Source organism: Wallemia ichthyophaga (genome assembly GCF_000400465.1).
Source record: "Wallemia ichthyophaga EXF-994 unplaced genomic scaffold scaffold5, whole genome shotgun sequence".
Taxonomy (NCBI): domain Eukaryota; kingdom Fungi; phylum Basidiomycota; class Wallemiomycetes; order Wallemiales; family Wallemiaceae; genus Wallemia; species Wallemia ichthyophaga.
Window position 1 is genome coordinate 449,647 of NW_008806278.1, and position 27,986 is coordinate 477,632.

At 45.1% G+C, this 27,986-nt stretch overlaps 15 protein-coding genes and 1 non-coding gene across 16 annotated transcripts; 7 read left to right on the top strand and 9 right to left on the bottom strand.

Annotated features, from left to right (window-relative positions):
- Window positions 1-22: 22 nt before the first annotated feature.
- Window positions 23-768, bottom strand: J056_003766 (ER lumen protein retaining receptor; the record flags this gene model as incomplete). The annotated part of the gene is made up of 3 exons (XM_009268982.1): window positions 23-579; window positions 627-695; window positions 747-768. 3 exons carry the CDS (start codon window positions 766-768, stop codon window positions 23-25), a joined length of 648 nt encoding a protein of 215 aa, XP_009267257.1.
- Window positions 769-829: 61 nt separating this feature from the next.
- On the top strand, window positions 830-1,354 carry J056_003767 (uncharacterized protein; the record flags this gene model as incomplete). The annotated part of the gene is made up of 1 exon (XM_009268983.1): window positions 830-1,354. One exon carries the CDS (start codon window positions 830-832, stop codon window positions 1,352-1,354), a length of 525 nt encoding a protein of 174 aa, XP_009267258.1.
- A 52-nt stretch (window positions 1,355-1,406) lies between these two features.
- Window positions 1,407-2,242, bottom strand: J056_003768 (CTD kinase subunit gamma; the record flags this gene model as incomplete). The annotated part of the gene is made up of 2 exons (XM_009268984.1): window positions 1,407-1,667; window positions 1,724-2,242. 2 exons carry the CDS (start codon window positions 2,240-2,242, stop codon window positions 1,407-1,409), a joined length of 780 nt encoding a protein of 259 aa, XP_009267259.1.
- A 45-nt stretch (window positions 2,243-2,287) lies between these two features.
- J056_003769 (uncharacterized protein) lies at window positions 2,288-3,208 on the top strand (the record flags this gene model as incomplete). The annotated part of the gene is made up of 1 exon (XM_009268985.1): window positions 2,288-3,208. One exon carries the CDS (start codon window positions 2,288-2,290, stop codon window positions 3,206-3,208), a length of 921 nt encoding a protein of 306 aa, XP_009267260.1.
- A 305-nt stretch (window positions 3,209-3,513) lies between these two features.
- On the top strand, window positions 3,514-5,091 carry J056_003770 (Ammonium transporter 1; the record flags this gene model as incomplete). The annotated part of the gene is made up of 1 exon (XM_009268986.1): window positions 3,514-5,091. One exon carries the CDS (start codon window positions 3,514-3,516, stop codon window positions 5,089-5,091), a length of 1,578 nt encoding a protein of 525 aa, XP_009267261.1.
- Window positions 5,092-5,294: 203 nt separating this feature from the next.
- Window positions 5,295-8,166, top strand: J056_003771 (nuclease domain-containing protein 1; the record flags this gene model as incomplete). Its single annotated transcript, XM_009268987.1, has 4 exons — window positions 5,295-5,336; window positions 5,385-7,453; window positions 7,502-7,768; window positions 7,824-8,166. 4 exons carry the CDS (start codon window positions 5,295-5,297, stop codon window positions 8,164-8,166), a joined length of 2,721 nt encoding a protein of 906 aa, XP_009267262.1.
- A 117-nt stretch (window positions 8,167-8,283) lies between these two features.
- Window positions 8,284-9,656, bottom strand: J056_003772 (N-acetyl-D-glucosamine kinase; the record flags this gene model as incomplete). Its single annotated transcript, XM_009268988.1, has 2 exons — window positions 8,284-9,490; window positions 9,550-9,656. 2 exons carry the CDS (start codon window positions 9,654-9,656, stop codon window positions 8,284-8,286), a joined length of 1,314 nt encoding a protein of 437 aa, XP_009267263.1.
- Window positions 9,657-10,214: 558 nt separating this feature from the next.
- Window positions 10,215-11,911, bottom strand: J056_003773 (uncharacterized protein; the record flags this gene model as incomplete). The annotated part of the gene is made up of 4 exons (XM_009268989.1): window positions 10,215-10,594; window positions 10,639-11,414; window positions 11,464-11,624; window positions 11,672-11,911. The coding sequence occupies 4 exons, from the start codon at window positions 11,909-11,911 to the stop codon at window positions 10,215-10,217; spliced, it is 1,557 nt and encodes a 518-aa protein (XP_009267264.1).
- A 627-nt stretch (window positions 11,912-12,538) lies between these two features.
- Window positions 12,539-16,286, bottom strand: J056_003774 (DNA-directed RNA polymerase III subunit RPC2; the record flags this gene model as incomplete). The annotated part of the gene is made up of 7 exons (XM_009268990.1): window positions 12,539-12,678; window positions 12,722-12,811; window positions 12,865-13,756; window positions 13,808-15,901; window positions 15,954-16,026; window positions 16,074-16,129; window positions 16,173-16,286. 7 exons carry the CDS (start codon window positions 16,284-16,286, stop codon window positions 12,539-12,541), a joined length of 3,459 nt encoding a protein of 1,152 aa, XP_009267265.1.
- A 1,520-nt stretch (window positions 16,287-17,806) lies between these two features.
- On the bottom strand, window positions 17,807-17,879 carry J056_004987. The gene has a single exon. It is a non-coding gene; the product is annotated as a tRNA-Ala (tRNA).
- A 2,442-nt stretch (window positions 17,880-20,321) lies between these two features.
- On the top strand, window positions 20,322-21,650 carry J056_003775 (uncharacterized protein; the record flags this gene model as incomplete). The annotated part of the gene is made up of 2 exons (XM_009268991.1): window positions 20,322-21,422; window positions 21,471-21,650. The coding sequence occupies 2 exons, from the start codon at window positions 20,322-20,324 to the stop codon at window positions 21,648-21,650; spliced, it is 1,281 nt and encodes a 426-aa protein (XP_009267266.1).
- Window positions 21,651-21,799: 149 nt separating this feature from the next.
- On the bottom strand, window positions 21,800-22,921 carry J056_003776 (Protein GCY; the record flags this gene model as incomplete). Its single annotated transcript, XM_009268992.1, has 4 exons — window positions 21,800-22,174; window positions 22,220-22,476; window positions 22,526-22,691; window positions 22,742-22,921. The coding sequence occupies 4 exons, from the start codon at window positions 22,919-22,921 to the stop codon at window positions 21,800-21,802; spliced, it is 978 nt and encodes a 325-aa protein (XP_009267267.1).
- Window positions 22,922-23,522: 601 nt separating this feature from the next.
- Window positions 23,523-24,464, bottom strand: J056_003777 (Protein GCY; the record flags this gene model as incomplete). Its single annotated transcript, XM_009268993.1, has 2 exons — window positions 23,523-24,280; window positions 24,326-24,464. The coding sequence occupies 2 exons, from the start codon at window positions 24,462-24,464 to the stop codon at window positions 23,523-23,525; spliced, it is 897 nt and encodes a 298-aa protein (XP_009267268.1).
- A 497-nt stretch (window positions 24,465-24,961) lies between these two features.
- On the top strand, window positions 24,962-25,952 carry J056_003778 (Inositol oxygenase 1; the record flags this gene model as incomplete). The annotated part of the gene is made up of 2 exons (XM_009268994.1): window positions 24,962-24,989; window positions 25,036-25,952. 2 exons carry the CDS (start codon window positions 24,962-24,964, stop codon window positions 25,950-25,952), a joined length of 945 nt encoding a protein of 314 aa, XP_009267269.1.
- Window positions 25,953-26,132: 180 nt separating this feature from the next.
- J056_003779 (Mitotic checkpoint protein BUB3) lies at window positions 26,133-26,707 on the bottom strand (the record flags this gene model as incomplete). Its single annotated transcript, XM_009268995.1, has 2 exons — window positions 26,133-26,150; window positions 26,195-26,707. 2 exons carry the CDS (start codon window positions 26,705-26,707, stop codon window positions 26,133-26,135), a joined length of 531 nt encoding a protein of 176 aa, XP_009267270.1.
- A 391-nt stretch (window positions 26,708-27,098) lies between these two features.
- On the top strand, window positions 27,099-27,977 carry J056_003780 (GPI transamidase component PIG-S-like protein; the record flags this gene model as incomplete). The annotated part of the gene is made up of 1 exon (XM_009268996.1): window positions 27,099-27,977. One exon carries the CDS (start codon window positions 27,099-27,101, stop codon window positions 27,975-27,977), a length of 879 nt encoding a protein of 292 aa, XP_009267271.1.
- Window positions 27,978-27,986: the final 9 nt, after the last annotated feature.

The following is a 27,986-nucleotide window of genomic DNA, read 5'->3' on the forward strand; positions in this document are numbered from 1 at the left end:
ATTTTATCACTTTAACAGACCATCAAGCAGGCAGCTCAAATTTCTGTCCTCTAATAACCTTGGTAAAGTATATGTAGAAAAAGTCGGCGTAAAGCGCCGTTTGAATGAGGCCCGAGATGATGGCTATTGGGTCAACGAAGGATTCAGTTGCGTATCTATAGATCCAGTTTGGAATATATAAAGCTCTGTAAGCACCCAGGGCGAATAAGTAGTGAGTGGTGATTGTCTCAGCTTCGCCAGTTCTCTGGAGGAGGAATAATTGGGGAAGAATTGCGACGGATTCCAAGTAAATGGAGAAACTCCAAAGGACTTCACTCAGCCAAGCCTTTTCGTCCGCGTAGTTGAATATCAGCGAGAGAATCGCCGCAGGAATGATCAAATAAGGCAATGAGAAGGTGTCGATTGAGGGATCCAGCGTAGGCCTGAATCTGATCTTGATAAGATAGAGAATGTAGCTACTGCTTGATATAAAGAAGAGCTTCATCAGGCTATTGTATAATGACACGTAAGTCCAAACCAGATCCAGGTATCTTGAAACGAAGACGATGACATATAGCAGCTGAGTCTTGTAGGAAATACCTGGTGGTTGTTAATAAGGACTTGCCAGCTCACTCCTCCCCACTCACCCCTACAAGACCTTGATGTTTGGATTTTATGAATCAAGATTAAGATACTCGTGAGGTGTGATAAGTCGCCTATCAGATGATGCGTTAGATCTATTTCACCCCGCGATCGCCTTTAATTACCCAAAAATCTAAATATATTCATCGTCGTCGTTAGCAACCTTCTTCTGATCCGCAACTGTCATCATCAATCTTGTAAATTAAAAATGGGAAGTAACCAAAGCACTCCACAGGATTTCCACAGTGAAACTACTCCCACTACTCCAATTAGATTCTCTACTTCACTTGTCAATGATTTGAGTGATGATCAGAAGACAGAGTCGCAGACACAGTCGCAGACACCCAGCCAAATTACCCTTGACGAACAAATACGTAATCGAATCAACTCTGAACTCTCTAGGCTGCGCTCGGAAGAACACTCTATACGCCAGCAGATTGAGAATTCTCTCGCTCAAGACAACGCTGCGAAATCTAAACAACCTGACAACTCTATCCTCAGCTCTGAAAACGTTAAGAGGAACATTGATGACATTAAAACTAAAATAGACAAACATCATCAGAAGAGAGATATCAATAACTTCCCAGAAGTTAAAAATTCTCACTCAAGTCTCATCTCTTGCTTTAAAGATAACTCTCAAACACCTCTCAACTGCCACATACAAGTAGATCAATTCAAACAAGCCGTTTCTCAAGCTGAGAAAATATTCATCCACTCCCTCCAAACAGCCTGATTAAGTGGTTTACAATGCATGACATATATAAATACAAAACTTGCTATCATTCTTAACACTGCGCGCTATGAAGATTATTCATATCATCGAGCATCTCTTCGACGTCGTCTTCGTTATAATCTGATGTATCCTCCCAAGCATGATCAAATTCTGTGTTGAGAGGGGCGTTATCAGCGGTGAGAGTCAGGAGATTGGTTTTGTGTAGATTGTGATGTTTGCTATGACCTGGAGATGGTGTATGGTAGTTCATAGCATCGTCCCTACTCAAGGTGCTGATTGGAAGCACCCACATTTCCTCTTTAAGGCGCTTGTGCTGTGTGTGCGTGTTAATACATCACGTTATCCAAACAAGTTAAACACCGGACCAACCCTCTCCCTATCCTCTTCGAATCGCCTGAGTATTTCTTTATCAGGGAGTCGTTGAGTGGATTGAGTATCATCTGTATCATCATTGTGGTTGCTGTATTCGATTCGTCTGTCTATAAGCTGTTTCAACAACCCATCCAGCTCTTGTAGGCTGAAAAGTTGTCTAAGTTTCCAATTCTCGAGTACAGCAATAGCAGCCTGTAAGTTAATAACCCCATTGGGCTCTAGGGGAACTACGATACCGATAAAATCAGCCAGAGCTGCAGCTATATGGGAGCGGTAGGCGGTACTCTCAGCAGCATCACCACCACTCCCACAGAGGAGGTCATCGAGCATGTAAAGAATGTTTATACGCTGATTGAGACCACCTTTCTTGGTCTCTTGCATGACGCACTTCCATAAATCACCAGAACAATCTGAATACACCCGCAAATGATCAACTGCTCGCTTCACTGATCCTTGTGAGGCGTTCAATTTCCGGAGGTATCCAACCAGAGCCATACGTATCTCGAATGCGTCCATTATAAGTCTTGTTATCCACTGTCGTCGACGTTCTTCTCAACGGCCATGGACACAGACGCAGACACAAATGTACAAGTGAATAAGACTGGAACAGGCGTAGAGACTGGAGAAGGTGTTCAGAATACAAGGAAGCGTCAGGCTTCTGCTGAACCCGGTGAGCCCGGTGACACTCGCAGTGAAGAAGGCAAGCCATCCACATCAACAGCAGCACAACCCCCAACAGCGACAACCACAACTACCAATAACCCCACACCACCCAAACGAAGACGCGGTTTTGGCGCTGCTGGAGCTTTATTCGCCAAATCATTCCAACAAGCCACTCGCGACTCAAAAGCACCTAAATCAGACGGCACAAAGCGTCGTGAGGAGATAGAAGCGCGTACACAAACGAGAATACGTGCAGAGAGTACAAAAGCTCGTGAGGTCGACGAACAAACACACAAATTGAAAAAGCTGAAAAGTGATTTGGAGTTGAAGGAGGATGCCCTACGTATAAGAGAGGATAGCGTAAACACTCAAGTAAGAGTTTTAAGAGATAGCGCAGAATTTTTGCTAGCTCCTTACTTCAAAAATCAACTCATTCAACCCTCCCTGGACCTCGCGAGGAATGGGACTAAAGGCGTCCCATTGCTGCTGTATAGACCTACACGGCTGATTAAAAGTCAGGTGGAGGAAATCGAGTCGCAGAAAGTCGAAACTGAACAGCGTATTGCGGATATGCTCTCGCAATTTGATGCCGATAAGGAGAAATCCCTCAAGGAGCTGTTTGATGTGAAGAAGTCTATTGAGTATGTACACGACGCTTTAGATGGCTTTGAGAGGGACGAACGCGCGTCTCGCCCAAACAAGGGCGTGGAGGAAGACGAGACAATGAAGAAGAGTGAGGATGAGACTGAAAAGAGAAGCGAAGATGAGACTATGAAAAAGACCGAGGACGTCGATACCTGGGAAATGAATACAGATTGAACACATATATTTATTGTATAGCTCATTTTGATGCACACTACGTCATTCCCCTTTCCACCAATCACAGCACAGAGATACTGATAAAACCCGGAATTGGCCTTTATTGACGCGATAAAGGTGAGAACTGTATATTCTGAATGCTATCATTCAAAACAACCAGACAGCTACCTTCAATCTCCGGTTTTAGTAATTTATTTTTACACCCAACTCTTATCTCCTGCACCGGGAAATCCCGCGATACTCGTTGGTGGACGACGACGACGGCGGCGATAACGAGATAAAGAAACCCACTTTAAATCACGATTATGGTCAACGTCACTTACGGCAGTCTCAACGAGCAAGACGCTATCGAGCAAGGCGGCACTGACTTTATAGCGACGCAGTCGACAGGCGAGGTGAATGCGTACAGTCCAGGCGATATGGCGTGGGTTTTAACCTGCACTGCTCTTGTCTGGGTTATGATTCCCGGTCTCTCGTTCCTCTACTCAGGTCTAGCGCGCCGGAAGAACGCACTGAATATGGTGTTCCTCTCGTTCGTTTCCACTTCCATCGTATCCTTCCAGTGGTTCTTCTGGGGCTACTCTCTCTGCTTTTCCAGAAACTCGGGCACTTTCTTCGGCAAGCTGAACAACTTTGGTTTGATCAATGTCCTCGATTTCCCCGCACAAGCTGCGAATGAAAAAATTCCTGAAATTATCTTCGCCATGTATCAGGGCATGTTCGCATGTGTAGCGCCTGCGTTGCTGATTGGTGCCGCAGCCGAGCGATCGCGTGTGGCTCCAGCGATGGTCTTTATCTTTGTGTGGACGACGCTCTGCTACGATCCGTTAGTAGCGTGGATATGGAATCCGAATGGGTGGGCAGCTCAATGGGGTGTACTCGACTACGCGGGTGGTATCCCTGTCGAGATCGCTTCCGGTGTTGGTGGACTTGTCTACTCTATGTTCATCGGTAGGAGGAGAGGGTATGGCACTGAAGCAGTTCTGTTCAAACCACACAACGTCTCGCATATCGTACTAGGCACCGTTTTTCTTTGGGTTGGTTGGCTCGGTTTCAACGGTGGATCAACTTACGCCGCTAATCTCAAAGCTGGAATGTCTATCGTTACTACCAACCTAGCGGGAAGCTTCGGTGCTCTCACGTGGATGATCATGGATTATCGCTTAGAGAGGAAATGGTCAGTTGTGGGTTTTTGCACTGGTGCTATTTGCGGTCTCGTCGCTATCACTCCGGCTGCTGGATTCGTAGGTGCTCCTGCATCCATTCTCATAGGATTTCTGGCCTCTTTCCTGTCTAATTTGTCAACGCGACTGAAAAATATGGCTAGAATTGACGATGTTATGGATATATTCGCTTGTCACGGTTTGAGTGGAGCGATTGGAACATTCCTAACGGGAATATTCACCCAAGCATCCGTCGCACACAACGACGCTATTTCAGATATCGAGGGTGGTTGGATAGACAGAAATTTTGTCCAGCTGGGCAAGCAAGTAGCATGGATTGCAGTGGGGACAGGGTGGGTCTTTGTGGTTACATACGCCATCATGTTCGTTATCAACCTCGTACCTGGATTGCGATTTAGAGTGGATGAGGAGGGCGAGATTCTCGGTCTGGATGAAGCTGAGCATGGCGAATTTACAGCAGATTACGTTGAAATGAGAAGACATGCTGAAGATTACTATGGAGAGGTACCGACTGGATTGAGAGGAGGCTTTGGTGCACCTGCTGGAGATATGCACCGTACAGAATCACGTCGCTCACATGCTACAGAGGAAGTGCCCGAGGAGAAGACGGAGAGGACGGCTGGAGGAGACGTGGATGGAGATGGAGATAGCAAGAAGCAAGACAAGGAGCTTGGAGATAAAGATAATAGAGAGCAATAACCCGTGTATCAGTAGAAAGGATCAAATATACCTCCGTGGTCTGGACAGTGTTTCAATATTATGAAAATTTTTAAAAAGGCAAGATGAGTTGGATAGTATGTAGTTGATGGAGAGGACTTGTGAATAAGAGAAAGAAATGTATTTAATTTATAGTTATTAGAGTAAAAGGAGAATAATTTTCAACAAACTCTGTTGTAGGAGATATGTCATCATCGCAATTGCAAGTGAACAGAGAATACCGAGGAGTGAGTGGTGGTGATTAGTGGGAGAATATTTAAATTTACGCGTATTAGCTAGTTAAAGCAGCACTCAGCTCTGATACGCTGGTTATACGTGGTAAGCTGAGTGGAGATGCCCAAGTCCCCGAGGAAGTTGTTCTCCGTTTAGACGGATTACAAGGTCCACGTATCGGTACAGTCAACAAGGAAGATGAGCCATTCGCTTTTGAAGCTCGTCAGTTCGTCATTGACGTTGCGGTTGGGAAGGTCGTTGACTTCCGGCTGACCTCAGATTCCCCAAGATTTGGGATTGTGAGTTTACCACAGGGCGAGTACTCGACCCAGGACCTGTCCACCCACATACTCCGAAATGGCTGGGCTAAGTTGCGCCAAAACAATCCACACGCTGCCCTTAATGTTATCCAGGAACACTCCAAGCAGAAGCAAAGAGGCGTTTGGGGCGCCAGGCAGCCACTAACTGTCTCCCACGCTTCCCCCGCCGATCTTCAATCTTTTGTCGATGCACACGCACGCAAATCGTTCCCTGCCACAGTTGAGCACGTCCGCGACGGTCACACCCTCCGTATTCGTCTTGGACTCTCTCCAAACTCCCACCAGTACCTCACTCTCGCTCTCGCTGGCCTTTCTTCTCCAAAGCCAGGCAGAGAAGACATCGCCGAACCCGCACAGCAATTCGGTCCTCTATCTAAGCTCTACACTGAACTTAAGTGCTTGCAGAGAAATGTTCGTGTCTCCCTCCTCGGCACTAACCCCTCGGCTACTATTGTCCTCGGCTGCGTCACTCTCGACGACGGTTCTCCACTCGCAGAATCAGTTCTCGCTAATGGTTTTGCACGTTTTGCTGACTGGCACGCTCCCACTCTCGCTGCCCACGGCCCATCCCTCTTACCTTCGCTTAAAGTGGCTGAGAAGTTTGCGCGCGAGAAGAGACTCAATTTGTGGCAGTCTTATCAGGAGCCAGCGCTGATGAACAAGTCAGCAGCCGATATTGCAGCGAATGGCCACATTACCCACCCGCGCCAATCGAATGTCGTAGTGACGAGAGTGTGGTCAGGCGACCAGATCTCTGTGTGTCCAATCGACAAACATGGCCGCGACGGTGCGGAGAAGCGTGTACAGATTGCTTCTGTTAGACAACCACGCAGCAGCGATGCCAAGTTGGCTTACTGGGCAAGTGAAGCGCGCGAATTACTGAGGAAGAAACTCATTGGCAAGCGCGTAGTATACCAACATGATTACACTCGTCCTAAAGAGGAGAACTTTGAAGAACGCGAAGCTGCAACGATCAGAGTCGGTCCTTCACACCAGTCGATTGGGTTGTTGTTGGTTGAAAGAGGACTGGCATCCGTAGTCAGACACCGTCGTGACGACGATAGATCACACGAGTATGATGCTCTCCTCGTCGCTGAACAGACCGCTGCGGCTGGCGGTAAGGGCCTCCACTCCAACAAACATATACCGCTGCCTAGAATACCAGACGCAAGTGAATCTGCTAGCAAAGCCCAGTCATTCCTCCCACAGTGGAAACGCAGTGGCAGGATCACTGGTGTGGCGGAATACGTAGCCTCTGGCTCGAGATTCAAGATATACATACCAAAAGATAACCAGAAGCTCACGCTCGTCTTGGCTGGTCTCAAGGCTCCTCGCACTGCACGCAACCCGTCGGAGAAGAACGAGGAAGGCGCCGTCGAAGCACTCGCGTACGCCACTCGAAACGTTATGCAGCGAGATGTAGAAGTATCCATCGAGAGTACAGACAAAGCGGGTGGGTTCATCGGTACACTCTACGTCAACAATGAGAATTTTGGTGTGGGGTTGGTGAGACGAGGTTTAGCGAGTGTGCACGAGTACTCAGCTGAAGGACTTTCATTTGCCGATGAGCTGTTCGAAGCTGAGCAGCAAGCCCGCGACAGCCGTCTCGGAGTGTGGACCAACTACGATCCAGTCGCTCAACAGGCAGCTGCAGAAGCTGAAGCTGAAACAGAAGCGCGGCAGATGACGACCGAGGATGAAGCGAGCGATGGTAATCTGATTGATATTCTCATCTCAGATGTCAGAGCATCACCTCATTTCTCTTTCTCTGTCCAGCTCGTTGGCAGTGAGGACTCGCAAAAGTTTGAAAGGTAAGTTAGCGGTCAAGTTGGAACATCCCTCACTAACACCACGTGCAGATTGATGAATGCTTTCTCAGCTCATTACAACACCCTCACTTCGAACGAGCCATTCTCGCCAAGCAACGGTATCCTCGTCGCTGCACGTTTCAGTCAGGATGGTCAGTGGTATAGGGCGCGCGTGCGACGCTGCAGCCATGTCCTCAAGACTGCCGAGGTTGTCTTCATCGATTACGGCAACAATGAAACTGTTTCATATGGCGAAATTAGGCCTCTCGACAACAAGTTTAAGACTATGCCTCCACAGGCTATCCCAGCTAAGCTCAGGTGCGTCTTGGGTCTCTGCGTAGACACCTCAACCCTCGCTCACATTTTACACTAGCTTCGTCAATCTCCTCCCAATTGACCACGAGTATGGTCAGGAATCTCTCGATAGATTCAAGGAGCTCTGCCAAGGTCGCAATTTGGTAGCCAAAGTTGACGCTAAGGACGCAAATGGAACGCTCCATCTGCGTCTACTTGACCCCTCTGATCCTGATTCTGCAATCTCTGCCGAATACTGCATCAACGCTGACCTCGTTGCTGATGGCTTGGCACTCATCGATAAGAAAACTAGATATGCTGGCAAGTACCCAGAAATGCAATTCACTCTGCAAGATGCTTTGCAAGCCGCTAAGAATAACAGAGCTGGTGCGTTCGAGTATGGTGATATCACTGAAGATTAAATGGTTAGATGGTTAGATGATTTCAAGTGAAAAAAGAAAGGAAGAAAGATTCATCAGATATATATATAATTGGATAAAATCATACAAATACATTTATATTCCCACTCTCAACCACTTTCATGCGCTCGTCGTTGCTACACTCAGTACCGGCGACGTAGGAGACAGAGTTTGCGACGAATTCAATGAATTTCTTTTGCTGGGAGATTGAGGCGGTGTATGTATAGTGATTCTAGCCACGCGAGCTGATGGTTTGTATTGCTTAGCGAGTGCCTGCACGCCTTCACCTTCAGCATCGGAGACTATCTCAACATGACGGAATCTCACACCGAAATGAGTATCAAGCGCTTCAAGGAGCATTGAGCGATAACCGTTGTTTGAAATCACACCACCTCCAACTGTCAGTGTTGTAGTCTCTGGCTTGATTCTGCTTCTGTCGCCGAGGAGACGGACGAGCATATGAACGAGTGGACAAACAGCCTGTGCAGCGATTCTTAGCGCTTCGAGTTGACTGCCATCATCATGTGTAGACTGCACCATAGTGTTTGGCGTTGGATCTCCAGGTATCGCTATCAGCGTGTCGCTGAGTATTTCATCCACAACGCGCTTGGAGGGAGGCTGAGCGAAAGCGTATTTGAACACAACTCTACAAGCCTCTGCAATCCAGCATTTACGGTTAGTTTCGCTGCGCGAGAAAGAGTACTGTGTTGCGTCTGAATGATCCGCGTAAGTCTTGTTGATAAGATCAGCTGCAGAATCCACTTTGAGTTGTTTCATGAGATCTTTGTGCAAATTGAGCTGCGCAATGTTTGTGGATGTGTTGTAGAGTTTGCTGTTACCTCTGAAATCCTCGTATGCGAGCAAAGATCGAACGGCTAATCTACCGACTGAGTAGGCAGAGCCTTCGTCACAGAGCAGATAGCCCCATCCTCTACTAATCCCGATTCGTTCAAGCGATCTGTTCTCCGTTTTGCTGAACGCCATTCCGTTCGTGCCTGTACCCGCAATTAGAGCAATCGCCGCATCTGTGTCGTCGTGCTTGAGCGCAGGCGAAGCGAGTAGGTCGGTATCGTTCGTTACTCTCACATTTGATTCTATGCCACCCATTGCAAATGCGCGCGCTACAGCTGGTCTGAACTCCTCAGCATCACTGGGTTGATTAACACCAGCCAAAGCCAGCCAGAGTGCCTTGAAAAGGGGTTTGCTGAATTTGCGCTCAGAACACTCGACCTCGAAACGCTGCTTGAGATAGTCAGGTAAGCGTCCAATCGCCTCGAAGGTCGCTTCTAAGATCACATTGATAGCTTGTGCGTGTCCGACTGTTTGTCTGTGGTGCGTATCAGTGGCCATCCTATTAGTCCTGCTCTTGCCACCACCCCCACTCACAAATTACATGGCCCCCCTTCTCCCCGTGCGAGGATGCTGTCCTGCGAGGCAATTACAACTCTCGCCTTGGTACCGCCACAATCACCTGCTAGATATAATTCTGTCATTTCCTTTGATGTTTCTCTGCGTGCTTGTTTACGTACAAGAAACCCCACCGATTTCCCGCAATCATTGCCTTTTCGGCGATAAGCGCGAGAATCAGCTTACCTTCCTTATTAAGATGATTCGATGTCATTTTACCGATATGGGGGTTTTCTTATCTCAATAACCGTGCTTAGTGCGTCGTTCTACGTGATTTCTTTTATCCGCACATCCCTCGCACGAAAATTTGCAGCCTCTGTTTCCGACTCAAATCAATTTCATTTAATTCGGACTGCGTTGTTAGATCCGCGGAATGTTTTTCACAGCCTTGCTGCATGCTATTAGTTCAACCTCTCGGCACTAAAAGGCCGCGAGTACAGCGGCAATTTTCGCCGCTGCCCGATAAACACTAATTCACTGATACACCACCCTATTTACTTCCCCATATACCAAAACAGGTTGTCCGCATTCCGATTCAGATCAACTCTATCGCCGTGGTATGTAGATAACATAATTATAAATAACATTATTGAAATTCTATACAAATAGACTGATCACAGAGAGTATAAATTAATAAACGAATCCTACACGGCCCACTGCGACCGCGCTCTGATCGCAGGTCCCTTCTTATAAAACGTGTATGCGACTGGTATGAGTAGTGCACTGATTATACCCAACAGCGTAGCTGCCCAATGTGGAGTCATATTCCTAAACATGGGCGCAGAAGCCATCACACTCCCTCCTGAGATATTGTACCGCACGAAAGTGAAACCAGCCAATGCGGAAGCAGCGTAACGGGCGTATGAGCTCATAATGATCTGGTATGTCCCGACGAATATCTGGAAAAGAGAAAATCCGAATAGCACGCCAGCACTTACTGGCGCGTAGACGGGTATGCGGTCTGGGTAGCATGTCCAACCCAGCCAGAAGAGTGATATCGGCAGACCAACAGCTCCAACGAGTACTAGTGTGTGTGAGGAGTGTATGTATGCAGTTGATTCCACTCACGCGGCTTCAGGTGCTCTTCAGGTTGCATGCTGCCGTGCTTCTTGATGATGCGGTCGTAGTGCATGCAGAACGGAATGAGGAATATACCACCGGCAACAATACCAATAATCATCGGTACAAACGCCACACCCACCCACACTACATCTAGCTCGTACCATTCACCAAATATGACGGCGTAACTCTCCAAAAATCCGAAAAGCAGGAAGTAAACGATAGAGATGTAGATTGTGAAGAAAATGACGATTGGTTCTTTAAGAAGGAAATTGAAAGGCCTCACCATGGCTACCTTAAAAACTTCTTTGAGATTTGGATTGTCGTACTTGGAGTGCCAGCGCTTGTCACCTGTCTTTCTACGCAATGCTTTCGCCTTCTCCCTATACAGCACAGGAGCGTAAGTTTCCTCAACGAAGAGTGCGACATGGAGGAAGACGACTACACCCCAAATCGCAGTCAGGTAGTACGACCATTCCCATGATGCGTACTGTGTGAGCAATCCACCAATTACTGGACCGAGAACTGGACCAATGAATGCCGACGAAGCGAACAAGACAAACAGAAAGTTCCGCTCTGATGGTCTGCTGATATCTACGACACTGCCACCTGAGTTGGAGAGCGGGGTGGCACCTGTAAACCCAGCAAAGAATCTACATAAAAGCTGTCCATACACGTGCGTCGATCTGCCTGCACCTACTTCCAATATAGAACTCATTAGCAACGTCCAGAGATAGACTGGAGTGCGACCAAGCTCTTCAGAGAGCGGTGCGAGTGGAAGAGCCCTAGTAATGAGTCAGCGGTGTGACAAGCTCATATGATGTCATGACCCACCCCCATGCGAAACCAATCAAGAATATAGCGGTACCAGAGAGATTCGCCACTGCTTGAGATACACCGTATGTCACAGCTGCACCTTCACCCGCTGTTGCCGATACACTCGACGCGAATGTCAAATTTAGCCCGAGACTGCTGAGTTGAATGATGGTGAGAACCTTTTGGTGTGTTAAGTAGGGTACCGCTATCATGCTCAACAACCCACTTTCTTCCACGTCGGCCAGTTCTTGGGATCGATTTCAGGCGATGATGTCTCGTCAATGAGATAAGTACCTCTGGTGTCGACCTGCTTCTTCTCGTGTACATCGCCGCCCTCCAAATCATCCGTAGTGCTCTCTGGTGATGGATTTTTTGATATGTTCGGCGTACCAGTGTGTGCTAGCCTCTTGAATTGGCGATGCGTTGCGAAGGCATACATAGGCCACTCGTACCACTTAGGCGCCATGGTTGTGATGCTTGTGATATTCGCGCGAACTTGGCTGTTTAATCTAAAGAAGATGCTGTTCCTAATCAGTAAACTCTTACGTACGAAAGAGAGACAGTCTATCAAATCTGACGGTTGAGCAGAGGCGCGGGAGACAAGCGGGGAGCGTTATTTAAACATGAAAAACCACTTTGTTTTTATTTCCGGCTGTTCTTTTTGCGTTCCGCTTCAAATCCCTTCTATTCGAATTCACCGTACGAGTTAAATGTACGCCATTCTAGGCCTGTGTTTGAGTCATTTGGAGTCAATTTGGATTTGAGCTGTGAACCGCGCATTAATTCAAAGCATTCTCACCTCTATCGCACTTTGGTAGTGGCGATGACTTCAAATGTGACTATTATCAGCCGGATCTCCGGAGTATCTAATGTTGAGTGCCTGGCTGAGGAGGATCGGTATGTGGTCTTCGCATTACACAAAATGACTCTCCCTATACATTAAGGCATTCCCAATAATTAATTACGCACGAAATGGCGCATGAGATCACCTGACAAGGTATCATGACACGAGCCAAGACTTTCTGATTAAATGATATGCATAATAAATATATGTACAGAATGACGCTACGTATCTGCAAATTGTTGCAAATACCTACACAGTCTCCTCGAGACTGATCTTCGGATAAATATTCATAGCTAGCAATTCCTGGAACAGCAATTTGGCAGCATATGGGATCTGAATGTTGGAGATGTTCTTTTGGCTCTTGCACATAGGGCAGAATCCATTATAGCCTAGAAGTTGTTAGATATGCTAAACGCAAGAGCATCAACGCACCCATTGTACCGCAGTCGTTGCAGACGTCCACATGGAACAGATCAGATGACAGCATGAGACGCTCTCTGACAAGATGAGCAGCACCATAACCTTGTGTGATCCAGTCAGCAACAACATCTTTGCCATCGTACATCCAGACTCACCAAGCAACGCATCACGCTCCATCTCACCTAAACGAAGACCACCATCCCGGGAACGACCTTCAGTCGGCTGGCGTGTGAGGACTGCACGTGGACCACGAGCTCTAGCATGCATCTTATCGAGGACCATGTGTTTCAGCTTCTGGTAGTAGATAGGACCTAGGTAAGTGTAGAAAGTGTGACATTCACCCGTAATACCACTAGTCATGGTCTCTTTGCCCGCATATGAGTATCCATTATCGATAAGAACTTGTGACATATCGTCTACTTTCGATCCACCAAACGCAGTACCATATTCCAACGTACCTCGAATAACACCCGCTTTTCCAGACAACAGCTCGATCATTTTACCGACTGTCATACGTGATGGGAAACCGTGTGGATTCATAATAACATCGGGGGAGATCCCGCGATCGTTGAATGGCATGTCTGCCTGAGGAACGATAAGACCACAAACACCCTTTTGACCGTGACGCGATGAGAACTTGTCACCCAGCTCCGGACGACGCGTTTGTCGGAGCAAAGCTTTGACAAGCGTTTGATCGCTTTCTGTGTCAGTGATAAGCACTTGGTCTACGTAGCCAGGTACAGGGGATTTGTATGACATTGGTGCGTTCTTGTATGTCGTTGAGGTATCAGCTTGGCCGGGGTTGATTGAGTTGTCGAGTGCATTTGACGGCGACTGCTTGTTGACGATGACATCGTTCGTGTCCACACGTTCACCAGCCCCTGATATACCATCTGGTTCTAGCGCTTGGAACTTCTTTGGGATGATACCATCAGGTCCGATTGGTGCATCGGCCAGACGGTCGTGCGTGCCGTTTGGATACTTGCGGATCATCGTAGAGTACTTCCTCATAACCTGACAACGACCGAAACCACGATCAAGTGAGGCCTTTTTGAGCGTTGTGTTAATGAGTATACTTCAATCAGCAATTGCACCCACCTTATTCAAGATCAAAGCATCTTCAATATCGTAACCAGAGTATGACATGACTGCAACCATGGCATTTTGTCCAGCTGGCAACTTGTCATACCCAATCAACTCGATAGTCTTTGTCTTCACCATCGGTTGCTGGGGATATACCATCAAATAGAGAAGCGTATCGATACGATTTAGCTGGTTATATGCGATGGCACCAATAGCTTGTTTACCCATAGCACATTGGTAAGTGTTTCTAGGTGATTGGTTGTGATGAGGGTAAGGTATAAGACCAGCACAGGCACCAAGAAGAGTGAATGGTTCAATCTCCAAATGAGTTGAAGCATTTGTCATCTCATTCTCATTAATCGCAATATACGCATCGTTCTCTTCGTTGACATCAAGGTACTCGACCAGACCCTGTGTCAAGAAGGCATCAAAGTCAACCTTCCCTTCTTTAAGTGCCTTTATATGCTCGGAGGTAACTTTGGAATAACCGTTCTCAACTACAATCATCGGTCTACAGATACGACCACCATCTGAGGAGATGTTGACAGAATTGTGGTGGTGGTTGATGTAGACGGAGACAAACTCATTGATATAGCCATTGCGACGCAATTTTCTAAAAGTAGAGACGAATCTGGTTGGCAGTCTCGTCACACCAATCAGATTACCATTCAGGGATACGATGTAAGTGTCTCTTCTGTAGAGCTCTGTACCAGTGAGAAGAGCGACATCTTCCACTCCGAGCATGTAGCATATTTTGGTTATAGGCTCCTCCTCGACATCAGTGGTGATGTGGGTCATGAGTGCCAAGTTCTTGACCAGACCACATGCCTCACCTTCAGGTGTATCCGATGGACAGAGCATACCCCACTGAGAAGGTTGCAGTGCACGAGGACCAGAGACCTTTCTCGTTTTTTCGAATTGGGAAGATATTCTGGTCATCATACCAAGTGCGGAGATGTAACTGAGTCTACTGAGGACGTGTGTCACACCTGCTCTCTCCATCTTGAAACGTTTGAGGGACCAATTACCAGTTGAGATAGCTCTGACAAAACCAGATGTAATGTGATCACCACCGTACAGAAGTTGAGTATAAGCGTCGAATTCTGTAGTCCGGTTTGGCTTTTTGAGGACCTTGTCGATGTTGAGTTTAAGATCGTGGTTGAATTTCTTGAACAAGTCTTCGAACAAAAGTGAGAGGAGCTGACCAGCCAATTCAAGACGTTTATTACCAACGTAGTCACGATCGTCAAGCATCTTCTCGTCAACCATGGCCATGAGCACTCTCCTGACCATAACGGCGACATAGATAGCTTTAGGGCGGAAGTTGAGATTTTCGACGGGGACGTGTGCCAAGACTATAGAAGCAAGTGTTTCAATAGCGTCTTCCCAAACAGGACGCTTTTGATGAGCTGGACCAGCCCGTCTAGCTGATTTGCTCCTAGCGCCAATCCATTCAAGTGCTTGCAATTCAGTGTGAACGCCCATCTTAAGAGTCTCTTCAATGTTAATATAGAACACCTCCTTGTATTCATCATCGTGACCAGCTACTAACTGCAAAATTTCTCTATCTGAAGTGACACCCATGGCTTTGAGAGCGACGACAATAGGGACATCGTCAGCAATGGAATTGTGACGGAGATAGATTTTGCCATTCTTTGTAGCGACGTAGGATTTGGATTTACGTTCGTGAGTAGAACTGGTAACAGAAGCTTGAACGTTCTTCTTTGAGTCAGTTTCAATAATCATGCGATTCTTTGAAAGTTGCTCTTGAACAAGAATGACCTTTTCAGTACCTTTAACGACGAAGTAACCGCCAGGATCGAGTGGACATTCGCGATAACGAGCTAGCGTTTCTTCGTCTTTACCGGTGAGGATACATTTGTTACTTCTAAGCATAACGGGTAGTCTACCAATGGGGATACCTCTCCTTCTTACGATCTGCTTGCCTCTTGTGTACTCGACGCTGATTCTGATTGGGGCGCTGTAAGTCATATCTCTAAGTCTAGCTTCATGGGGAGTGATAGATTTGTCTACAGAATCAGCGTCTTGTCTTTCAGGGCTTCCTACGTGGATATCGGTGTATTTGAGATAAAACTTTGGATCAACGTCCTTTAATGAGGAGTGAGCAGGAGGAAGGGTGAAAACAGGAGAAAAGACTAACGCTTGTAACTTTCTCATTTGCTTTAATGATATTCTTCAATTCAACATCAACAAAGTGGTTGAATGAGTCGATGCTGAGATATCGATGAGGAGTGAAGATGACAAAAGATGGATTACATACTGCTGCTTAACGAGACCTCTGGTTTTCAGAAATGCGGGTAAAAGTTGCCATTTGTCCTGTAAATTGTGAGATGGCTTCTCCGCTTAATAATCCACTAACTTCAACGGTTTTAATCTCATCAGTCATAGATTTTCCGTGGTAATTTCCAGGTGTAGTCCAATCATCAGATTCGTTGATTTTTGGTTTTACATCGACGTCTTCATCAACGTCCATGATGGTTGTTTAGTTAAGCGTTGAAGTTGAGGAAGATTGAATTGAAGAAGCGGGAAATTTATACAAGGAAGCAATAACAAATTAGGAGTTGAATGAGCTGTTCAAATTATTATCAAATTAGGCTGATTTGTCTGGGTTTACACTACTCGTTGATTTAGTGATATTTGAGTGGAGGTTGATATAGTTTATGTTATTTATTAATCATTCCTTGTATTTCTCTAATTTTACCTTCAAATTCAATATATGCCTTATGACATCACTTGCGATGGCTGACATGCACATTGATACGCACTTAAATTAATTTTCAAAGAATTAACCAAGATTTTCATTGAGATACACGCGATAACAATGTGAGTCAAAATGATTCGCACGCTGACTGTTGACCGATGAGGTAGCATGCCATGAATACTGGTTGTTCGCCCTTTATAGGAACATTCACTTACACAAATGCTTAATTTACCTTATGAATTGATATTAATCATTATAGACAACCTCACACGAACTGATATTAAGTCGTTATCGCTCGTGAACAAGCACACAAATCAAATCACCGATACTTGCTTATACAAAACAATATCTATCCCAAAGTCTTTGTTCTTCTCTTCTATGGACTCCTCAATGCTGAAGTCTTGCAAGTTAATCGATAACACAAGGTATGACCAGTCTTAAATTCTTGTTTGGATGTCTAACCACCATTCACAGCAATTTAAATATGAAAGTGACACAAAATAGCACAATTCACCAAGCTAACTTGAAACGCGTTAACGCAATGAAAATTCTCAAAAATATCAAATTGGATTTGAAAGATGTTTCACACAGTTGCTCAAATTTACTAGATTTTCTACCCAAATCTAGCACAGCAGAAAACTTGATTCTTCACTTAAACTCTCTACTTGACCCATCTGTCAAATTTCTTTTCTCTCAAAACTTTCTCCATCTATACCCAAATCTCAATGCTTTGATTCTCATCTTCCGAGACACAAGATGTATTTGTCAATTCAAAGAGGCCCTAGAGTCTATGTTCGCTAGCTTCGATAGCTCAAATGTCAAAGATGTCTTTATCGTGTTGAAGGTAAATAATTTTCACGAAATCAGCACAGTTAAACCCGTTCTACAAGTTAGCCAACCTTTTAAGAATAAATTAAAAGTATACACTAAGCAGCAACATCCAATCAGACATGCTCAAGTTGCTCTATGAGTTGAGCTTCAAGAATCTCTAATTGTTTTGGTTAACTCTTAAATTCCATATGACGCATTAATTTTGTATCAAGATTCCTTTCATATTCTTTTGTTAGATGTAATCGAGCCTAATCTGACCGATCAATTCGTTATTAATGAACATCACCTGCGTTCCAAGGCCGCTGCTTCATTGTGAGAATTTACAAAGACACGACGGAGGGTATTTTGATGATAAAAACAAATCTTGGTAATATGAAATGCTTGAAAAAGCTACAATCAGAGCAAAAATTTACACTTCATAGCTTTAAAAAGCAAAAGATATTCTGAGTATCAGAATTAATTGGAGATGCCCGGAATTGAACCGGGGACCTCTTCCATGCTAAGAAAGCGCCATAACCACTAGACTACATCCCCTGTTGATAACATCGATTCTGTTGCAATAATTATTAAATATTACTGGACTTGTCCCTTGAAAATCTTATCAAACTGGTATCTCAAGAACTGTCTTAAACTTGATCACACTCAAAATTTACTACGCTTCTCATTTGAGCACTGTCACATTTTTTTATCTCTCCTGATTGAGGTTTGGCAAAGACACTTCAATCTCCAAATCTTCATCATTAAGCGCATATGAAGCAGTTTTGCAAACTGAGGCCAGATGAAAGTCTCACATCACAAAGAAATAGTTTTCTCATTTAGCGCTGGGGATGATTTAAGAATGAAAGATTTGTATCTTTATGCCAAGCCAATCAACTTCAAGGATAAAATGTCTAGTAGGGCTTTGAAAAACAGAACAACAGTTCAGCATCAAAGCAGCAAACAATACAATAATTTCGCATAGAACTATCCTAGATTCAAAGCTTTTAGGGGGTATTAAGCTTAACTGTAGAAGCAGGTTTTTGTGATAGCAAATAAAGCGCGTCAGATTGAAATCATGAGATGTTGTAGAACTTGTAAAAAAGAACGACATGATTAGATAATTGGTATATAGAGGACTTTATTCACTCCTCCTTGTCTTCGACAATTGTAAGTGCGACATCATCATATCTCCAGTTCAAATAAATCTCGTTTTCTGGGTAGCAAAAGACTTATTTTATAGGAGATAGATTATAAGTTGCTCCCCTTAGCGTCGTGATAGGCTTGCCTAGTAGGGCTGACACGCCTTCCACGCCTTCCACGCCACATACAACAATTTGGGTAAGTCTTGGTAATATGTCACTTGGATAGATGTGATGGGAAATTTCGAATAAAGAGGTCGATTGATTCTAGCAATTCGAGATTGAGGACGTCGTACAAGAACACATCGACTTCCTCTGAATTCATACAACTCTTACGCATGTTCTTCAGCCTTAATTTCTTGAGGCTCCGCACATGAAGAAGAGATTATGCGGTATTCATGGAAGTTCTTCGATGGCAATGTGCGTCAATGCCGGTATGTCCTGAAGCAAGCTCGTTGAGTTAAAAATCGTGATAAAACAGAACTTACAACAACTGAGAAATCTGAAAAGTGGGAATCAGTGCTGACGTGTGATAATTCGATGCACTGGAGTCGAGATAGGTTTATCTCCAACCGTATCTTCATGTAAAATTAAAGTGCAATCGCGTAAAAACAACGCCTCGAGCATCAGAAATGTTTCGCTTATAGTAACAAGCCCATCGTTCAGTGTGCTATTCGCCAAAGCTATTTAGATTCAATAAATTTTCTAGGAAGTCCATTACACAGCGAAAATTCGCTGTGTTACACTTTGACATTGCTAGAGGCTATGTTTTCAACTTGATCGGCCTTGCACTCGAGTAGGACAACGTATACCAAGTCAAATATGACCCGAGAATTTCGCATTAGTGATAGCACTTCGAGCTCGGTAGTTTCGATTGTCCGACCCTGTCATGGATAGACAGACACGTCTAGCGATTCAAGTTTTCATCGATGTTCAACCTCAATCTACGAAAATACCAACATTTCCTCGTTGATGGAATGTGTCAAATTTTTCATAAATCGATAATCATCTTTGTTTATTTGATAAGGGCTCCACAAATTACCGCTGTATTCGCCTAGACAAACACTCATCAATTTGCGATTAAAACGGAGCAAGTACAGGACCAAATCAATCAAAATCAACAACGCAATGCTACGTGGCAGAAACAGTTGACCTGTGCCTTCGTTCCTCATCAGATGATTACACGGCGAACGACCGGCGAAGGGTTGAAACGCGTGGGATGAAGCTAGGATGTGTTCAACCTGCTGCGCTCAAACTTGAATTCTGAATCTGTGTCCATGTAATTCAACTTACTTGAAGATGAGTCAATTTCGTCATGCGCTGTTCGTCAGCCGTGCCTAAAAATTCTGTTTGGTGACACAAACATGCGGACCACGTGGAACGGTCATCGGGAAACTTGAAGGTTTCCAACCAGATAAAATCGCTCCATTCAACAACACTTTGGCTTCTTCACCGTTGCCTCGAAAAGAGTATAGTAGTGAGTACTTTGGATATGTATCAATCCATTATTTATGCAGCACACAGGTCTGGGAGCTTTTTTTGCTCTGCTTAAGTTGTAAAAAGCCATGATGAAACAGCTGGGCTGGCAAAGCCCTATAAACCCGTCGCTGAGATAGATTTAGTATCTCAAGGAATAATATCGTTATGTGATAGAGATCTAAAGATTCAAGCAATCATAAAGATGTTTTGAGGGGGCAATAGTTTTTGATTGGCTTTTGTAACCCAGGACTTGCTCTATATTCGATATAAATGATGCAATATCTGCCTTTAGACTGTGAAATCTGATGATAGATTTGTAATTCTCGCTTTTATTTCGTAAAGTTCAATGGTAGTGGCTGATTGTTGAGCTCATACCAAAATGAAGCCAGAATCTCAGCTACCAAATCCAAAGGCAGAATCAAAAAGAACATTACGGTCCAAAATCATCCCAGCATTCTTGCTCGCAGCATTTTTGTACTGCTTGTCTTGCGCCGACTGGCCCAGAGAGATGTCTTCCTATTTCGGCAGACATGGTGCGCATAAAGATAAATACATTGAACCTCTCACGTTTGCTTTGGATGTACTCAAGAAATCACCTGTACTCGATACTCACCTTGATCTTCCAATCGCCCTGAGAGAAGAATTCGGTTTAGACTTTAATGCATTCAATCTATCAACTCCAGCGCCTTCTCCTTTCCCAAATCACATCGACTTTAAAAGAACTCGCAAAGGCCTTCTTGGCTCTGCTTCATTCTCCTCCTTCGTCGAATGTCCCGTGGCTGATAAAGCAGACACCAGTGTACGCGACACGCTTGAGCAACTCGACACTGTATTCTTGCTAGAAGAGCTATATCCTGACTACATCAAAATTGTTCACTCTGCTCAAGAGCTTGAGAGATTGTCACATAAGAAACTGGGAATCATGCTCTCCCTAGAAGGAGCACATCAGCTCGGAGATAGTCTAGGTGCTCTCAGGGTATACGCGCGTATGGGCATCAAATACATCACACTTGCACATAATTGCGATAATGTCTTTGCAGACGCGGCAGTGGAGGGACATCGAACAAACCATGGACTGAGCGAGATCGGAAAAGAGCTAGTGAAGGAACTCAATAGGAATGGGGTCTTAGTCGATATCTCCCACGTGTCCGATGAAACTGCTCATCAAGCCATCGACGTGAATCACGGACCGCTTTTTTGGAGTCACTCAGGCGCAAGAGAGATTTATGATCACCCTAGAAACGTTCCAGATGATCTCCTCGTCAGATTGCGTGACAGTCCAAACGATGGCGTTTTGCAAGTCGTTATCGCTGCTGCTGACTTCATGGGTGATAATTCACCAACTATCATTGACGCCGCAAATCACATCGATTATATTGCCAACTTTGCTGGAAAATCTCATGTCGGTATCGGGTCCGACTTTGACGGCGTTCCTACCACGCCCTATGGACTGGAAGATATCTCAACTTATCCCGCGTTGGTGAGTAGCTTGGCCATTCCGTCACTTTCAGCGCTGATATGTCCTTAGTTTGCTGAGTTGTACAAGCTTGGTTGGACAAAGGCAGATTTGGCTGGTTTGGCCAGAAATAATTTCATTAGGGTGTTGAAGAAAGCAGAGAGGGTATCGAAAGAACTTAAGCGTAAACAGCTTCCTTCAATGAATTTACCGCCAAACAGAGATGATCTTCTTAATCATAGAAACTATTGACACTCTAACACAATGTAGCATAACTTCACTTCAGATTTATAATGTACACATTCAAGTTCGTGATAAAGGTATAGTGCTTTAGTAGAGAAGAGGCTGTCAAAGACTCTTAATCGTAATCTGTGTAAGTAGAAAGAGGCTCTCAGAGGCTCTTAATCGTAGTCAGCAAAGCCCATTTTGACACCTGGTCCCCAATCAGCCTTGAAGTTGCGCTGATGGTGTGTCTTGCTGATTGCTTCAATAGCGTCTATTTCTTGTTGAGAAAGGTGAGTCAACACGAGGTTACTTTTGATTCTTTCCTCGTTGTACGACTTTGGTAGTGCGCTGATTCCTCTAGCAAGCACGAGCCAGCTGAGAATGACTTGGCCGACATTAGCGCCGTGTCTTGCAGCGATGTGCTGAAGGGTTGGATTGGTCAGCACTGGTGAGCCGCTTCCGCCGTTTGGACAGTATGCTTGAACCAGCACATTGTTCTCTTTGGCGTAGTTGACAAGTTCATGTTCAGGGAGATATGGGTGAATCTCGACCTGCGCATGCTTTAATATGAAAATGATATCGCTGCTGTAACTCACCTGATTGACAGCCGGCTTGAGACGCAGTTTTGGAGAACCGAGGATTGTCTCCATCTTTGGCTTGCTGCAGTTGCTCAACCCGATGGATCTGACCTTGTTGGTTGACAGTACGGTATCTTCGAGTTGCTCCCATGTGTCTTCGAGCTTTCTGTCAAGGAGCACGTCTCGCTCTCCTGAAGGTTTTGTAGGGTATTTTTTATCGTTGCCGTCTGGATTGAGAGCGACGGGGTAGTGCATAAGGAGGAGGTCGAGGTAGTCTTGGGTGAGAGAGTTAGCTAGGACACCTTTACTATCAGATATACTTACCAATACCTTCGCCCATCTCCGCTATAATGTCGTCGACACCTTGTTCGACTCGGGTGTGGTATGTGCCCCAAAGCTTCGACGTGATGAAGATTTCTTGGCGGGGTACACCAGAGTCTCTAATGGCATTGGCCATCGACTTGCCATTACCATAGCAGTGTGCTGAGTCCTTTACGGTATTTGGTTACATGTCTCATATATTGACGCGTGATAACTTACGATATGTCTAGCGCCAGCATGAAGAGCCTTCTTGACACATTCATAAACCTCTTCAGCACTAGCCTTGTACGTGCCATAACCGATTGAAGGGATGTGCTTTCCGTCGTTGAGCTCAAAAAGAGGCGGCTGAACGGCTGGTGCGCTTCCTTTGAGAGTGAGAGTTTGCGTGTGAGTAATCATTCTTTCTTGTTGAGTCTTGAGTTTCGTTGATGGAGAGTAGTGAGAAGAATTGGCGCCAATTTATAGTCTCAGCGTGGATCATATGAATCATATGCTGTCTGCCACTCCACCGTGTAGTCACGATAACCTGATCGTCTCAGGTCCCGGTTGGTATCTAAACATATCCGGTACGAGAGAGGGCATGAATATTTTCAACTAGACAACTTTAACAAAGAGAATCAAAGATCATCCCGTTCTCTTTGTTACGGTGCGGTATGGCGGGACTATGACATCTTGCAAGTGATCAGCCGGGGTCAGATGATCGACGTGCCCGATCGTTGGAGTAGCAAACAGCCCAAGAATAAGAGCTCAACGAAAGTGCAATAATGCCACCTTACAAATCACCAAGTGGACGCCTTTCGCAAGTGTTATTGTAAATCTTCTAATCACCTATGTGTCTCATAATGACGTCACACTGCGCCCACGCGGCTGTGTCGTTGGAACTTATCATACGCCTGATTACCAATAATAAGCACGTCACTGCACACAAAAAAACAGATACTCATCGAATCGTATGCATTTTCTAATGTTTTACTCTAAGTCGTTAGGAAAGAAATCAGATCTAGAAGATTGGTACACCCCAGTCTGGTTGAACACACTTCCAGTGCTTGCCCTTCTCCTCAAATGATTCGAGCGCACGAACATCTTCTGGTGCGATGTCGATCAATTTGATGTTGCTGGCGATACGAGCAGGGGTAACAGATTTTGGCAAAACGATAACGTTTCTGCAGACTTGGAAGGATATCAAGAGAGTACCGACGCTTGTGTTGTACTTCTCAGCCATCTTGATAACCTCTGGGTCCTTGAGGATTGGGCTGTCAGTTGAGCCAAGAGGTGAGTAAGCTTGAAGAAGGATACCGTTCTTTTCACAGAATTCCTTCAATTTGAGCTCGTTTGACCATGGGTGCAATTCAAATTGGTTGACGACTGGCTTGATGGTTGCGACGTTGAGGATGCGTTGGGTCTTTTCGATGTTGAAGTTAGAAATACCGATGCTCTTGACCAATCCCTTCTCAACGAGCTTCTCCATGTCTTTCCATGTGTCTTCAAGCTTGCGATCTGAGATGACGTCTCTTGAGCCATCTGGCTTGGTTGGGAAACGCTTGTCATTGCCGTTAGGGTTCATAGCGACTGGCCAGTGGATCAAGAATAAGTCAAGGTAGTCAGTACCCAATTCACTGAGGGTCTCTCTGCAACCCTCCTCGACCTTGGTGTGGTAGGTACACCACAACTTGGAAGTCAAGAAGATTTCAGATCTTGGGACACCGGAGTCCTTTACACCTTTACCGACTTCGTGTTCGTTACCGTAGCAGAAGGCACCTGAGACTCGTTAGCTGTAAGAGAATTGCGAAGGCACTGACCCACCATCGATGTGACGGTAACCAGCTTCTTTGATTGCGTAGGAGACGGCGTGTTCAACTTCTCCTGGAGCTGATTGCCAAGTACCGAGACCGACAGCTGGGATCTTTTGTTGGTTGTTGAGAGTGAATGAAGTTGCTGGCATATTTGAGTTGTAAGTTGTAAGTAAACAAGGTTGTGTGCCCAAGATGCGTCTTATAAGCGATTTCTCGTCGAGCCCACGTCATAGCCCGGCTGCTCTCCGAGGAGAAACGGATCGATTGGGACGGACGTAAAAAGTATATAAACTTTTGAATAGCACTTTCGGAATCAGAAAAGATTGCTTGTATAAGCCATAATGTTCTCTTTTCCTTCTCTAGCATTACCAGTGTGGTCACGTGAATGACGCTAGGTACGCTGCCGGGTGAACAACGGAGCGAGGATTGAAGTTTCTAGAAGAGTTGAAGCAGGGTAAAGCGATGTGAAGTGTATTGCGCCGTCACACTCCGTCCTCGCTTTTAAATTCAAATCGCTCTCCGCACTTGAACCCCACAGCCGCCTCCGGCAAAAGTGGAAATTGAGAATGCGACGGAAGTGGACTAAGACGGCTATTTAAACTCAGCTTTATTTGAATAAGTCAATCATCAACTCTGAATAGCAAGTATGGTAAACCCAGGACCAGCCCCAGAAAGTTAGTGTTGCGAAAAGATCTTCACAGCCTCTAACAGATCACACAGTCCAAAAGTACCTTAAGCGCTCTGGTGCAGACTTAGAGTCCACCTCAGACGCCGTCGACGCCGTCAATGAAATCAAAGGCAAGGTTGCTACCGGTGAAGAAATTGCCTTCGACGCTGTCACAAACTTCGACAATGAGAAGGATAAGACTCAATTCAGAAAGTACGAGGAGGCTTGCGATAGAGTCAAGAACTTCTACCGCGAACAGCACGAGAAGCAGACTGTCGAGTACAATGTCAAAGCCCGTCTCAACTTTAAGCAGCAGACCAGAGCTAAAATGGGCATTTGGGAAGCAATAGAGATGCTTAACACACTCGTAGATGAATCAGACCCTGACACTTCAGTCTCACAAATCGATCACCTTCTCCAATCCGCTGAGGCGATTAGAAGAGATGGTAAGCCTGAATGGATGCAAATCGCTGGATTGGTACACGATCTCGGTAAATTGCTGTACTTTTTCGGTGCTGATGGTCAATGGGACGTCGTTGGTGATACATTCGTCGTCGGTTGTGGATTCCCGCAAGGAATTGTCTACCCAGACACCTTCAAGAACAACCCAGACAGCCACAACCCAGAGTACAACACTGAGCACGGTATTTACACCCCTCACTGCGGTCTTGAAAACCTCATGATTTCATGGGGCCACGACGAATACCTCTACTTAATTTTCAAGCAACAATCCAAGCTCCCACAGAGCGCACTTAACATGATCAGATACCACTCCTTCTACCCATGGCACAGAGAAGGCGAATACCGTCAATTTATGGTCGAAGAAGACTACCAAGCACTCAAGGATGTACTGGCTTTCAACCCATACGATCTATACTCCAAGTCAGACGATCTTCCAAAGGTCGAAGAGTTGAAGCCTTACTACATGGGTCTCATCAACAAGTACTTCCCAGAGGAGATCGAATGGTAGACTGGATCAAGTGTAGTGTAACAATATCATTTTCAACGAGACTTTTTCCTAATCATATGTATTTCACGATTTATACACCAATTTGCATTTATATTCAAAGTCTTGACTTTTTGGCCGATTCAAATAATTAATTGGATAGGTGTACGTATAATTCAATAAATTAATGAAATAATTGCTATATTACTGTAACTTTTTAGGCTATATAGAGTCAGTATGTTGTTAGAATCTTAGCTGTCACCCACCTTGGCTTCATTCATGATGTTCTTCTTCAAATCAACACCAATGTCGTCAGAAGGTGTAATAGGATGTGCTTCTTCAGGTCCTCTTGAATAAGCAACAGCCATGGTATCACCATCATCCGAAAAAGCCACAGCCTGTACTGAGTTTTTGAACTTGCCATAACTTTTGATACGTTTTTTGGCATTCGCGTCCCAAAGGTTGACAAATCCGTCGCTCCCACCAGTAGCAAAGGTGCCATAGATGGGATGAAAGGCAAGTGCGTTGATTGGGTATATGATATCGGAGCCATCTGCGGACTGACGATGTGATTTAAAGGCATACTTGTTTGATTGCGCTTGAGGTGATGGATCAAAATAGTCGACAGCAACTCTGCCCTCTATTGAGCTAGTGACAAAGCCAATGTCATCTGCCATACACGCCACTCTTCGCGTCATGAATTTTAGACTGGATTCGCGTAATTGTACCGGTTTGTCGAGCTTGCGAAGGTCGTGGATGGCTATATGTCTGTCTGCCATAGCTGAAACAACTAAATTATCAGAACTGTCTATATCGTATATTTTGTGTGATAACTTGATGGAATTGGCAGGTGAATCTGACCTGCTGTCGATCAACGCGAGTTGTGAGTCTAAGGAGGACGCTAGGAGGATATTATGGGCTTTGTTAAACGATGTTGAGGATACCGCGTTCGATGCTGACCATTTCAATTTATGTTTTTGCGTATCTAAATTGTACTGATAGAGGTGACCGTCCAAGCAGCCAAAACAGAAATTAGAGGAATCAACAAAGGTAGTACTGAGGATTGGATTACTGTAATTAAAATTTATTAGGACCTTGTCATCTCTGAGCAGGTTGAAAGAGTTGTCCCACGAAGTCACCAACAAATCATTCGAATTTGGTTTAAATTTTATGTCCGAAATCAAGTCAATATTGATCATAGCGTGTTTTATTTCTTTTTTTATTTTTGGCGGTCTCGTTGATTATATTGGTCTCGGAAGTGATGACAGATTGTTGGTGGATTTTGATAGCCCCAACAAGCTTAATTTATTGTTCACAATTTTATACGAGAAGAGCGGCTATAGAGTGGACGTCGAGAATGAGCTCAGCGTTAAGCTCAATCCACTGCTCAAACAGCTCGATCAGATACACTCGTTCAGAACAGAATCACAGCATGTGTATTACTCCCCAATAGACATTGAGAATCCAGTAAACAGCCTCAACGCTTACAATCTCAATTCAAACGACGCGGACTTTCACTTCATTTTCTACATCCCAACGCAATCCAACAAGCTCACAAACCATTCGCTCACAATACCAGATTTTGGCAGTCTCACAGTGCTACCACCTACTCTCACAGCCCTCCCATTACACTTTGTGAGGTTTCAGCTCATGCAACTTCTCGGATTCCAAGTCTGTGATAGATCTCCAACTCAGTCTGACATCGATCACCTCCTTCTCACCAAAATAGACAGCCTCAACGAAGACAGCGAGTTTACCATCAATCTACTCTCCGACATCCCTCCGAAATCTATCTTCCATCTCAATCAGTCTCGCAATACCTCACTTAGTCTACCCACAAGACACCTCCACTCGTTTAAAGCAAATGGACACGCGACAAAAGAGTTCCACAACCCATCAAAACTCCCGCAGCTCTACTTCCCCGACGAACACAAGTACGCCATTTACTTACCTCTCTTTGGACCAATCACGATACCCATCCTGTTATCAATCGTCAAGCAAATCAAGCATTTCAGAAACAAAACAGCTAAAGATCATGTCAAACTGTAATCAATGACA